The sequence below is a fragment of the Charadrius vociferus genome, unplaced genomic scaffold, assembly GCF_000708025.1.
Source record: "Charadrius vociferus isolate BGI_N301 unplaced genomic scaffold, ASM70802v2 scaffold104, whole genome shotgun sequence".
Lineage (NCBI taxonomy): Eukaryota > Metazoa > Chordata > Aves > Charadriiformes > Charadriidae > Charadrius > Charadrius vociferus.
This window is the reverse complement of record NW_009648255.1, coordinates 1,800,091-1,813,086: the sequence shown is the minus strand read 5'-3', so window position 1 is coordinate 1,813,086 and position 12,996 is coordinate 1,800,091. Positions and strand designations below refer to the sequence as shown.

At 53.7% G+C, this 12,996-nt stretch overlaps 1 protein-coding gene across 3 annotated transcripts in view; it reads right to left on the bottom strand.

The window, feature by feature from the left end:
* The window catches only part of KCNAB1 (potassium voltage-gated channel, shaker-related subfamily, beta member 1), a 79,633-nt gene that overhangs the window by 13,165 nt on the left and 53,472 nt on the right, over positions 1-12,996 (bottom strand). For all 3 annotated transcript variants that reach the window (XM_009884399.1, XM_009884400.1, XM_009884401.1), the window contains exons 3-7: positions 6,666-6,703; positions 5,108-5,187; positions 4,242-4,286; positions 2,987-3,031; positions 2,273-2,316 (exon numbers count right to left, since the gene is read on the bottom strand). In XM_009884399.1, the coding sequence (XP_009882701.1) occupies positions 2,273-2,316; positions 2,987-3,031; positions 4,242-4,286; positions 5,108-5,187; positions 6,666-6,703 (252 nt within the window). The remainder of the gene's footprint in view (positions 1-2,272; positions 2,317-2,986; positions 3,032-4,241; positions 4,287-5,107; positions 5,188-6,665; positions 6,704-12,996) is intronic.

Here is a 12,996-nt window from a genome sequence, read left to right as displayed (position 1 = left end):
AGCCCTTTGCTGGACCCTCTCCAGCAGTTCCCTGTCCTTCTTGACCCGGGGAGCCCCGAACTGGACACAGTGCTCCAGATGTGGCCTCCCCAGGGCAGAGCAGAGGGGGAGGATGACCTCCCTCCACCTGCTGGCCACACTCTGCTTGATGCACCCCAGGATGCCATTGGCCTTCTTGGCCACCAGGGCACACTGCTGGCTCATGGGCATCCTGTTGTCCACCAGGACTCCCAGGTCCCTTTCCACAGAGCTGCTCTCCAGCAGGTCAGCCCCCAACCTGTACTGGTGCATGGGGTTACTCCTCCCCAGGTGCAGTACCCTACGCTTGCCCGTGCTGAACTTCATTAGGTTCCTCTCTGCCCAAATGCACGTTAAAGCTGCCGTTTCCAGCAGGCAAGCCCGCTTTGTTGCAGATGGATGATACCTCCTGGTAAGGCAGGACCAAAGCACACCTCCGCCTGTTCTGCCGTGAGAACTCCCAACAGGCTGTTTCCCACTGTGCCACCGAACTACCAACACCACGGCGCGCGAGTAATATAGATGAGCCGGAATTTTTCTCTTCTAATTTGTCTTGGCAGCAAACATTAGCTTAACCAAGCACCACTGTAAACAATTAGGGTTCATCTCATCAATCAAAGAGGAGGCTAATTACCCCGGCATCCACAGCGCAATGAAGAGAATCACTTTTCGTTGCTGCAGAGGTGGCAGCGTGCTGGGTTGGAAGGGTGCTGCTCCCCTGGGTTATTGGCATCGCCCAGTGAGGAGCAGACGCTCCCCGGGGAGCAGCATGGCCCGCTGCCCTGGACTTCCCCAGGGACCTTGGCACTGTGCATATCATTTCCCAGGAGCCCAAAGAACACGTTGTGCACATCCCTCGGCGGCGGCAGACACGAGTGGGTCGCACAGCAGCAAGAGGCGGGCGGTGGGAACCCCTCTGTGGGGAGCTGCAGCACAGGTACCAAGCCTGATGCTCCCCTCCTGCCCCCCCCGAGGAGGCGGACACCCCCAGTAACTCCCTTCCGCGCCTTTACGCAGCTTTTCCCCAAACCTCTGCTATTCGTACTCAGGATTTATGCAGAAGACAGACCCGAGCCCCCGTGCTGCTGGCTGCTTTTCTGGCTCTGGGACCCGCTCAGGGTCTGCACAGGGGGGGGGGGAGGGCTGTCAGCCCCAGGGTGCTCCTGGGGGGTTTCGGGGTCTGCCCCGGCCCCCACCGTGAGCCAGCCCGGGCAGGGACCTCTCGCTGGGACAAGGTCGTGGCTGATCCTTGATATGACAGAAATGCATCTTTTTGTTAGAGCTGCTCTATTTGTGTCCTGCATGTAAAATGCTGCGCAAATTATAATTATGCCCCTGGTCACTGCGCCTGCGTGCCCGACCCAACACCCAGCTGCCCTCCGGATAGAGCCGCAGGGGGTGAAACACACTTGTCCGTATAGAAAAATATATGTGCTCTCACTCCTTCTCCAACAGTAATGTATCCGAGAGAACAAAAAAGGCAAGCGGGAGGAAGATGAGGAGCAATGCGTTCGACGCAGCAAAGACCCCGGGTGAATAACCCCCAATGGATGAGTAAGGCAGCGCACGGCATCACTCAGCGGGATGCGGGACGGGAGGCGAGGAGCTGGGCATGGGAACGTGCACGAAAACTGAACACCTGAGAAGCAGCAGCAGCGAGAACAAACCGCAGTGTGTCCCCCCCCCCGAGCCGGCGGCTGGGACCTGGCACCCCCCAGGGGCTATTTCTGCCAGCTGACATGGTGCCTCACGTCCCCATCCCTCCCTGCTCCGCCAAGGAGCCCACGCAGCCACCCCCACCTCTGCCCACCACGCGCTGCCGCCGGGAAAGAGCCGGGGGAGATGTGGGGGTGTCCCCGCTATGTATCGGCACAGCGGCTCGTGACCACCCGAGTGATCCTGCCACAGGGACCGTTGCCGACCCCGCCGCGGCGCTTGGGATCGGGGCCATCCTTGAGGATGGTGGTGCAAAGCTGCCGGGAACCCACGTGAGGCAGCGGGCGGTGAAACCCCCACCACCGCGGGTAAGGGATAAATCTGCGAGCGACGCACACACGGCCGGCCAAGGACAACGCACTTGCTTATTATAGCAAAAAACCCCAAAAGGTTATTGCTGGTTATAAAAAATCGGCTATAGAGGTGGAGAGAAGGCTTTTTGCCTGCAATGTGTTCGCTGGCACTTTCTGAGAAAAGCCAGAATAATCCTTCGGTGCGTTTTGGGCACGGCCAGACCACCCCACCCCGCAACACCTACCTTCAATGATGTGCTTTCTTGAAAGCCCTCTTTCCGTTTCAGCCCTGCGAGGGAAAAAGAGGAACACGGGTATTAGAGGGCTGAGGTGCTGACGATCGGGGAGCGCTGATTTTATATTCTGGTTTAAACACAGAATCATAGAATGGTTTAGATTGGAAAGGACCTTGAAGATCATCTCGTTCCACCCCCCTGCCCTCGGCAGGGACACCTCCCACCAGCCCAGGTTGCCCAAGGCCACCTCCAGCCTGGCCTTGAACACCTCCAGCGATGGGGCCTCAACAACCTCTCTGGGCAACCTGTGCCAGTGCCTCACCACCCTCACAGGGAAATATTTTTTCCTAATGTTTAATCTAAACCTGCCCTCTTCCAGTTTGAAGCCATTCCTCCTCAACCTATCACTACGTGCCCTTGTAAAAAGTCCTTCCCCAGCTCTCCTGTAGCCCCTTTAGGTACTGGATGATCTTTAAGGTCCCTTCCCACCCAAACCATTCTATGGTTCTAAAGGTTGGACATCAGGACTGGTTACCCCGCGGGGGGCTGCTGCCTCTGCCAGGCTCCGGCTCCTTAAAAGACTTGGCAAACCCAGGAGAAAGGAAAGGACGGGAAGAAATCCCCCCCCCTCCAAGATGCCACTAATCTCCACCCGGTTGTACAGCCGTAAAAGGGGAAAAGCACGCGGCAGCACACGCCATGAGGGGCAACTGTGAGACTTACTTTCCACCCCAGTACAGTTTGGTTGTTATGACCAGGCTGGACCTCCTGCAAACAGAACAGAAAAATTACTATTGTTAAAAAAAAAAAAAATTAAAAATCGATAATATGAGTAACCAAGCGGGATGCTGCCCATCGACGAGCGGCCGCAGCCTGGCTCCCCGCGGCGGCGGCCGCCCTGGGCTCCAAGCAAGCCTTCGCACATCGCTGTCATCCTTTTTACACCAGGTCTGGAGGCCACTTCTCCTCCCACGCTTGGGTCCGCTGCGGGCAGGGAGAGACTGTAGGCTGGTGTCTGGGAACCGAAGCTAATTCAAGCGAAGTCACCAAAAACAAGACGCATTTTTTCATTACGGAGTAAGCAGTCTCCAGAGCCCTTAACCACGGGCTGCGGCACTGCTCCCTCCTGCCGTCCAAGGCCAGTGCTTCTCATCGTCACACAATATTCCCAGAGTTTTTAAAACCCCAGGAGCGATACAGTCACTGAATTAATCTATACATTCTGAAGTGATATTAAATTAAAGATTTATCATTCGCAAACTACCTTGCTGCATAACTGTATGTGTACAACACCCAATTTCTCCAGCTTTTGTTGGATTCAATTTTTTTTTTCTGCCACAGTACCCAAAATATTTCTTACTGAATTATCATCCCGCTAACACAGGGGACACTGATTTTGGTGAGAGCGCCGCTAGGACCCACTCTTCACTTGAAGGCTGGATATGACACACACAGGAGGCCTTTAAAGATTATGTAAATGCCCTCAAAGCTACACAACATATGCTAATGTGCATCATTTAAATTAGGTATCATCTCCTACCAGGCTACCCGAGATGAAGGCCCATCACAGCTTTGCATTCTTAATACACCGTCTTATGTACACGGATAAGGATGCCGAGACGGAAATCATCTGCCTCGATACACCGTGCGTGGAGAAGATGATGGATGCGCTCAGGAGCTGTGTTAACTGTGCTGTGCACAGAGACGACGGGCTCGTGCAAGGGTCGGGGCAGCACCGCAGGCTGATGATGGCAGCTGGTGCACGCTCCCAAAAAAACAGGAGAGCGTTTTTATTTGGCATTTGAAAGGTCTGGCTGCCTCCGGAGCCCTGGACCCCTGCTCCGTGCACGACCCTCGCACCCGCAAGCTCCGGCTCCTGGGCCGGCATCACCTAACATGCACCATTTTTAAACGCCGGAGGGTTTCTCCTATGCCCAGGGCTGCCGCGCGGTTGGGGCGGCAGCGAGTGGTACGGTACCTCCAGCCCTTCTTCTTCAGGATGTTTCCCAGGATGACCTCAGCCCTGTGAGAGAGAGAGGACATCCCGCGTGAGAGGAGGCAGGAGGATGCTCAGCGCCAGGACACCATCCCTGATGCCACCTACCCCGGCTCCCCTGGACGGGGCCACCCCGACGCCAGCCTGCCGCGCTGCTCTTGGCTGTGCAGCTCTCCCCTCCCCGAGTGACAGTGACCCAGGACAGGCTGGGACGGGTCCCCTCCATCACTACAAAGCACCTTGTCCCCGTTCCCGTGGGGACGGACTTGCACCCCTGTGCCCTACATCTGCTAGAACCTCCTCCGGGAAAGCAGAGCCACTTCATCCCCACACCAGGGACGTGACGTCCCAGGACACCTTTTACGCTAAATACAGAGCCGTATACATCAGCCAAAGTCAAATATATTATGGATGGATACTTTTTTCCCCCCAAGTCCCGCAGCAACGCTAAGCGCAGTGGCTCCGCTGCAGCCGGAGCAGTGCCCCGCACCGGGCGCTGACACCGGCACAGGCCATTCATCACCATTAAGATGCGCACTGACTTTTCATTTATTCAGGGCATTTTCCTCCTCGTGCCAACAGCAAGCGGCACGGGTGATACGGCTTCAGCTGGGTGCAAGGGGGGTTTGGGGTTGATTTTTTAATTTTTTTTTTTTTTTTTGCAAATTATTTTTTTTTTTTAACAAGAGTGCTCCAAAAATAAAGGTTTTTCTGTGCCCCCTCGGGGAGAAGGGGGACTCCCAAGCCCCAGCAGAGCCCTCTCCATCGGGAGGGCCTGTGTCACAGGGAGCAGCAGGGCAGGGTGGAGGGGCCCATGGGGAAGCGGAGCGGGACGCCGGGGCACTCACTTGCCGGCGGCGTACACCTCGGCCGTGTCGAACAGGTTGACGCCGCTCTCGTAGGCGATGGTCATCAGCTGCTCAGCCACCTCGAGGGAGCAGAAACGGAGAGGTGAGGGGTGGCAGAGCGCATCCCGAGCAGCCAGCAGCGTGTCCCACACGGGGAGAAGCCCCTGAAGGGGCTCCAGTGGGGCTGGGAGGGTGGCAGCATCCCCCGTCCAGGGGGCGAGAGCCCTCGGCAGGGCACCCAGGGGCTCACGCGCCGGCCCAAGCAGCGCCAAAACACAGATTTACATCAACTTCCCTTTGACTCATCCTGGGAAGAATTAATCTCTCTTTCATAGGAACGTCCTGGGCTTTCTAACAGGAAAGCAGCCAAGAATTTAGTCGAGTTATAGAAGATACTCTGCAAATCTGTGGAGTTTGAGATCCAGAAAGGGTATTTCCATGAAAAAAGTTTGGGTTTTTTTTTTTTTTTGGCTACCCGACAGGCTGTCCTGCAGCTCTCCAGCAGACTTCACGGGGTATTTAAACAGCTGAAGGTCATTTCATGCGATCCCCATCAGAGCCCCGAGGGGTTCCGGTGCTCCTGGGGGGAAATTCTGCACCCAGAGGGGGGTTGGCAGCGCCGGGGGCGCGGGTGCCCGGCCACCATCCGTAGGGTGGGCAACTCCAAGGATGGGGCGGCTTTTCAGCCCTCTTTTTCCATGCAGGAACAGTTGGCACTGACTTATCCTAAACAAGGGGGGCAGAAGAGCCAGGGAGCGAATTTATACCCGAAACAATCATCTCGCCTCAGCCTGTGGCACCAAGAAACAGGAGTGAACCCAGCGATCCGCCCTCGGCAGAGGAAATACCACCAAAGATCAAGAGAATTGAAAAAAGTGGAAAAAAAAAAAAAAACACCTTTAAGTTGAGACTCCTGGGTTGTTTTCCTTCCGCAAAAGTTATTTTGGGGTTTCTGCCGTGTAGTAGAGGGAGGGCTGCCGGGAGGGCGCGCTGCTTTTGATGGCGAGCATCCGCAGCGTACCTGAGACGGAGGGAAACCCACGTGCTGCCCAGCGCTCGGGAGGATTATTAACTGAGATTAAGAGCCATCTGGTACGGGCAGGAGCGCGTAGGAAACCCAAGCTCATTTTCATTTGTTTCATCTTATTATGTAAAAAATAAATCATCCGGCAGCTCCGTGTAAGCCGAGCCCCCGCCTGTATTTATGACTGTTGCTGATTAGATACACGATGCAAAAATAGTTTCCAATTTCAGCTGCAGGAAGGGTACCGCTGCCAACGATAAGGAGGAAATATCGCTCCAAACAGCATGGAAAAGAAGATCGCTTTAAGGGATAGATGGGGTTTTTTTATTAAAGTTGATCCGGGGAAATGTCAGATTCATTAAGGTGTTTTTTTTGTAGCAGAAGCGCGAGCTTTGTATTGCTTTGCATAGTAACTCTCTGCCATTTCCTGGAGCAGAAACAGGCTCCTCCGATTTCGGTAGCCATGGTTTCCTTTAAAAATATCTCATATTGGTTTTTACTTCATGTATTATACTTACACCAAGCGTTACTTACCTCATCTGAGATCTGACCTCCAAAAGTGACCCACGTCCCTAGAAAGAACAAAATAATCTGTTACTATGAGAGGTTTTTGCTGACAAAAATTCGCTCTACCAAAATTCAGGCTCCTTAGGGCTACATGGGTTTAAAATGGGGTTAACTGGCTCTGAGGCTGCTGCGTCCCCGAGCGAGCAGGACCAGGAGCGGGGCAGGCGCCGGAGCCCCCTCTCCTGGGGGGGGACAGCGGGGCCGGGGAGCGTGTGCGGACCCCAGACTGGCACGCGACCCCGCTCGGGGAAGCGCCGGTAAGATCCCGTGCTGCCAAAATACACAGTTTTATTGAAATCTGAAGCTCTTTGCAAAACTCAGTTCGTTTTCCAAAGCTTCAATTTGACAAATTGGAAAAAATTCACGATGCCGCTGAAACATGTCATTTGGGGGATGAAACTCTTCCTAAGTTTGTGCTTCAGCATTTAGCATCATACAAGTCAAAATTAGGAAGAAAAAAAAAAAAAAAAACAAAAACCAACAAACTGGAAGTATTTCTCTTGACATGAAGTATTCAAAACCCATCCCAAGTGCCTTTTCCCCAGGAACTTTTCCATCAAGCCCATGTCCGACAGCAGCGCGGCCGACGAGCAGCGCTTTCCCCTGCTGGCTCAGAGAGCGGCTGCAGTTTCGACGCAGCAGCAGACCCTGGACTGTTATTAGGAACAACTTGGGGCATCATTTCTTTACCACCACTGCTTCAAGAAAAAAAGAATAAAAAATAATATCCTGCGGTGGAAACAGCACGTGGATTTAACTGGATATTCCTAAGATATAGGGATATTATTTCCTATATATGTTTTATAAGTGCACATACATAAGGAATACATATTTCCTAAGCCACTGGAAGAAAGGGACAGCAGGGAGCTGGGGAAGCGCCAGGTCACATATGGGACACGGATCGGACAGCACGTCCTCGCCCCAGCAGACACCGCTCCTGCCCTACTTATCCGACCTTACGAAGCACCCTGTGGAACGCGATGCTGAGACACGGCAGAGGAGGCTGCGACACCCCCCGTGCCTTTTGCCAGCTTCTCACCACGGCGCTTTGATTTACAGCACAGGTTTTCCCCGCGCTTTTCCAGAGCCACACGCCAGCCACGTATAAAATCACATCTTACTCATTTAATGGATGGGTCAAAGCTCACGCAGCTCACAGAAAATCCTCCAAAATTTAAAATTCTGCCTTCTACCACCCCCCCGTAAGGAGGGCAGAAGGGTTCAGGCCCTGAGCTGGAAAACTGAGTGCGATTTGGGCAAGAGGGAGGCGAGATCACCATGCCAGGGAGGGGTCGGGCTCTGATGCTGTTAAGAGGAATAAAAATTAAGTGCTCCCTGCCTGCCTGCTCGCACTTGCAAAGGGCCTGGTGCAATGGATACGTAACCGCTCCCACGACTTCATTAAAAATGAATGGGTTAGCTCATCGCTGCCAGCGAGCGTGGAAGATGAACCTTGAGCAGGAGTCAGAAAGCGAAGCGCGTGCCTGCTGCTAACGCTCCGGCTGCTTTGATCAGTCCCCGGTTAAAAACAAAACAAGAAGAGTCGGCTCCGGTAGGAAATTCTTGCTCTCTCTCCCTCGAAAAAGGTCAACCTGAGGTTTTTTTTATACATCAGGTTCCTCTGAGTAGAAATAAAGTTGTTTCCAAAGATGCGGGTTTGCTGTGCATTTAAACTGAAACTCCTCATTTCCCACAGAATAGCCCGAGCTCTGCAAAAGCCAAATTTGCACAGATCAGAAGTGTGTCACTCAGATAATGCTACCGAAATAAAAGTGAGTGAAGAGCACACGTATTTCTAACTAATTTCGCATTGAATTCTGCTCTCTAGAAGGGCAACAACAGGGCGACAGCAGCACCCGCCGAGCCCAGAGACCCCCCGGCTGCACCTTGCTGCTGAGAGACCTCAGGAAAGGGACTTTTTCCCATCATTAAAATGCTCTGCACAATAAAGATAAAAATGAAAATAGGTTTCAGTGTATCATTAAGCTTCTTGATGCAGATGAAAAAAATCCAAACGAAGCCCGATTTCCACGCTAAAGCTTCAGAAGTGTTATTTTTATAGCAATACATTAAAATGCGTTTCTACTGAAAAAGGTGTTGAGACTGTTTATCCCAAAGTGGGGGGTTTTTTGGCTTAAATAGGAGTACAAGTGCCCAGCGCAGGTGAGAAGCAAAGGAATTAAAACACTCACGTGTTTGGGCAGACGGGGAGCAGCCTGAGAGCTGGCGATGGCTCACGTAAGAGCAACGAGCACTTTACCTCTTTAAATATAAGTAGTAAATATATGCAATACCGGGTACACGTGCCGGTCCCCCCGCTGTGCTCCCAGACCCCGGCAAGGGGGGATCGCAGGTGCCTGGCACCCCTGAACCGTGAGCATCATCAGCACCACAGGGATGGAGAATCTTTGGGGTATTATTTTCACCCTGATAATTGCAAAACCCAGCCAGGGAGGCGAGCGTTTGCTCAGCACGGTGATGTCTAAAGCGTCAGAGGGGGTCAGGAAAGCGAGATGGGGTGTCGGGGTCCCAGCCGGGGCCGGGCGCAGGGAAGGCGGCACGCGAGTCCCCAGGTAGTCAGTGGGGAGGGGGGGGCGCACCCGCACCCAAAGCAGCTGGGTAGCCGCTTTTTTAATAATAAAATAAAATAAAGTAAAAAAATGAGTCCAGAAAGTGCAAGGCGCACTTGGCATTTCAAACGACGGCTGAGGATGATTCACAACCTCAGCCAAGGAGAGTATTTTGGAAGAAAAATGTACTAGAGAAAGATATATATTTTTTCAATCATTACTTTTCCCCTTACCAAGTCATCATCTTTCACTTGTCTACCCCAGTTTGCTGTTTATAAACGCATTTCCCCCCCCGACTCAGCCTGGCAGTGGCAGGTAGACCTCCCACTCCTGTTCCTCACCCATCACCGAATCCCAGACTGGTGAAGGTTGGAAGGGCCCTCTGGAGCTCCCCCATCCCACTCCCCGCCAGAGCAGGGGCACCTCCAGCAGTGGCACAGGACGGCGTCCAGGCGGGTTTGGGATGGCTCCAGAGGGGGAGACTCCATCACATTGTCCCCTCTCACTGGGAAGCAATTTCCCAGCTTGATTATCCTCACCTCCGGCAGAGGAATTTCTGTCTTAAAACTACCTTTGGCTCCATTTTCATCGCCTGCCAGAGCCTAGCAAGGTGGGCTGGGTTATTTGCTGATGCAAAATTCGCCACTCGATAATGTCATTGCCAGCAGATGTGGCACCTCTGCAGGGGGAAAAAAAAAGAAAAAAGAAAAAAAAAAAAAAAGAAAGGGATCCTGGATGCAAGCCAAAGCTTCGCCTCCTGCCAGTACGGTTTTATCCCCGACTTGCTGCTGGCGAGGACGATGCCACACGGAGATCTGGCACGTGGGTCTGGTCTGGTCTGGCGCTGGAGTGACCAGCGAACGCTCAGCCCTGCACGCCGCCGGTACTGGGGTGTTAATGGGACCCCTTCACCGCCGTCCCTGTCCAGCCCACCCCCGGGGTGGGGTTAATCTCACACACCGGGTTTGCAAAACCTTTTCCCCAGAGCAAAGTACATGGGGCCGTGGCAGAAGCTGAGCCCTTTCTGCTGACAAAACAACTATTTCTGTACCCGACTGCGAGCGCGGGGTGTCCCGCCGGGGGCTGGAGGAACTGCTCGGTTTGGAAGGTTTCTTCTGTGCTTTTGTACATTGGATTGGATTTGGGGGTGTGGGATGGCTGGTTGCACCCTGCGGCTCGTTTCCTTGGAGTCAGGGCTAAGGACCTTGTTGGAGGCTGTCTCTACATTTTCTAAAAAATAAAAAATAAAAAAATCAACAGGCAGCCTCTACAGGCAGAATTTGCTCTGAATTATTATTATTATTTCCCCCCCCCCTGCATCGCAATCGCATTTCAGAGCCAGCATCACAGAGAGGGCCTCGCGCCGGCCCAGGGTCAGACTATTCCAATTCCTCATCCAAAGCCACTCCTGGCGTTGGCTCACCCAAAACCAGAGGCGACAGCCCAGCCCGGAGCTGGGCTCAGCACCGGGATGCTGCAGGAGCTGAGCCCGGGGCAGCTCAGCCCCACGGAGCTGTCCCAGCTCCGGCGGGAGAGGAGGGAGGTGCAGCAACCCAGGAGTGATGCTCAGCCCCCGCGGCAGCGACCCTTCCCAAATCTCTGCTCGGGAAACACGCTGCTATGAAGCTGACCTCACACGTTCCCTCGACACTTCTCACACCGCAAGCAGAACCCAGCAAATTAATTAATTAGAGTGCAAGCTGGGAGAAGCAGGACATGATTAAAGGGTGCGCGTTGCCTTACACTCTCTGCCTTTGACTTCTGCCCCGCTTCACATTTTTCTCCGCTTTTTCATACTACAGGTTGGAGCACGCCCCCACCTTGCTGAGATTTTGGAAGGCTTTTAAGGAAGATCGCTGAGTCTTCAGAAACTTTAGTAAACCTTAAATTAGATTTTCATGCTGCAGAGAGTTTAGGGAAGCACATTTATCTTTTGGGGAACTGCGAAAGAGAAGCTATTTAGAAAAGTTACGCGAGCCGGTGCTCAAAGCAGACACCCGATGGATCTGCGGTGGGAGGGGAGGTTGACCTGCACCGCAGAAGAAATACCTGTACATTCAAGAGAAGAAATACCTGTACATTCAAGAGAAGGCGGCAACTGAATTTCGGGCTTTCCAGTTCTCCCCTCCCCAGTTCCTGCTCACAGGCCAAGGGCCGGAGGGCTCGCTGCTTCTGGAGCAGGCGGAGATGCTCAGCTCCGAATTGATGCCCAGCAGCTCTCCCTTGCCCGGAGCAGCCACTTGCTCCCTCCTCAGCCCCCACTCATCCCGCGCAGCTGCGCTCACAAAGGCGCAATATATTTAGATGCTGCTGCAGTTCCACATGCTTGAAATTAAAGAAAAGCTCTGCAAAATGTTTTGGGTTTTTTTTTTTCTGCTGCGACTTCCTTCCCATAGCTTTTCTCCACCACCGCAACATTAGCTCTCGGTGAACTCTAAGGACGACAAATAAAACCTCTGAACCAGATAAGAACACAACTCCTTTCAATGCCTGGGTCTATTTTAACCAGAAGAGCTCTTCTTGGCGGAATAGGCCTTATTTATATGACTTGTGATGCAGGGTGACTTTCACATTTCGCTCTATTTTAAAATCCAATCTCAAAGCGTGTTGGAAAAAAACGAGCTAACCTCTTGGGCACCTGCCCCGTGAGCACAACCAGCACTGGCCGGGGACGGAGCGGGGAGCTGGAAGGGGATGTCCATCAAGGGGTGGTCTTTGCCTACTCCTGCCTTCACCCGCTCCCCCCGGAGCAGCAGCAGGGGAGGCAGCCCCGCACACCACGCCACCAGTGCCTCCACCTCCCCACGCCGGCACCGCTGACCCCGGGGGAACACAGACCCCCCCTTTAACACAGGGCTGGAGGGGCCCCAGCAGAGCGGAACATCCATCCCTGGGGGGTCTCTGCGCATCCCCGGTGCCTTCACCCTCCCGATGCCCCAGCCTGGCACCGCGGGAAGGGGCTTGCAGCGAGAAAAACAGCCTTTTTTAATATATATATGTATGTACATTTAAGCACTCTTCACATGACCGGTTCAACAGCCATCAAAGAAATTACTCGCGTGAGTAAAGCCACCAGGAGCTGCCCAGTCCACCGCACTCGCTCCTCACCGGCAGCCAAAGGCCAACAGCACCGTACCGCAGCCGGCGGGAACCGCAGCATCCCCGCAGGACCTGCAGGGCAGCAAATACCTGCCACCGTGCTTATAGATGCTCTTTGTGATAAAACATTGATAAGATAAAATATTGATAAGGTATTCTTTAGCTTTCAAGCCAGAACGGAACAGAAATAACAAGGTACACACACTGGATAAAATAAAATCAGAATCTGCCGGCAGCCCAGGCAGACTGCCATCCCCCGAGACTGGAGCTCTGACACTCAGAGCTCTTGGGGGCATTCACAGGCCTCTCAGATGTGGTCTCTGCGGGCTGTCCCTCGGGGGGATCGGGCTGTATTAGAAGGAGATTTTATGCCACAAACCCTCATCGAGTTCCACTGGGGTGCCATGGGCAGAAAGCATCACCTCACGCTGTGGGCAAGCACCTCGGCTGACGCACAGAGCCGTTATTAACACATCGAAGGGCCTCTGCCGGGAACCGTCTGCAAGACCGAGCGCCGGCTGGGGCTCTGGGGGAGCGCGGGGTTTACATACCGAAATACAGGAGCAGCCACCACCAGGCCGGGGCGGCGAGTGGCTGCCGCCAGTGCGGCGGCCGCCGGGGGTTACCTC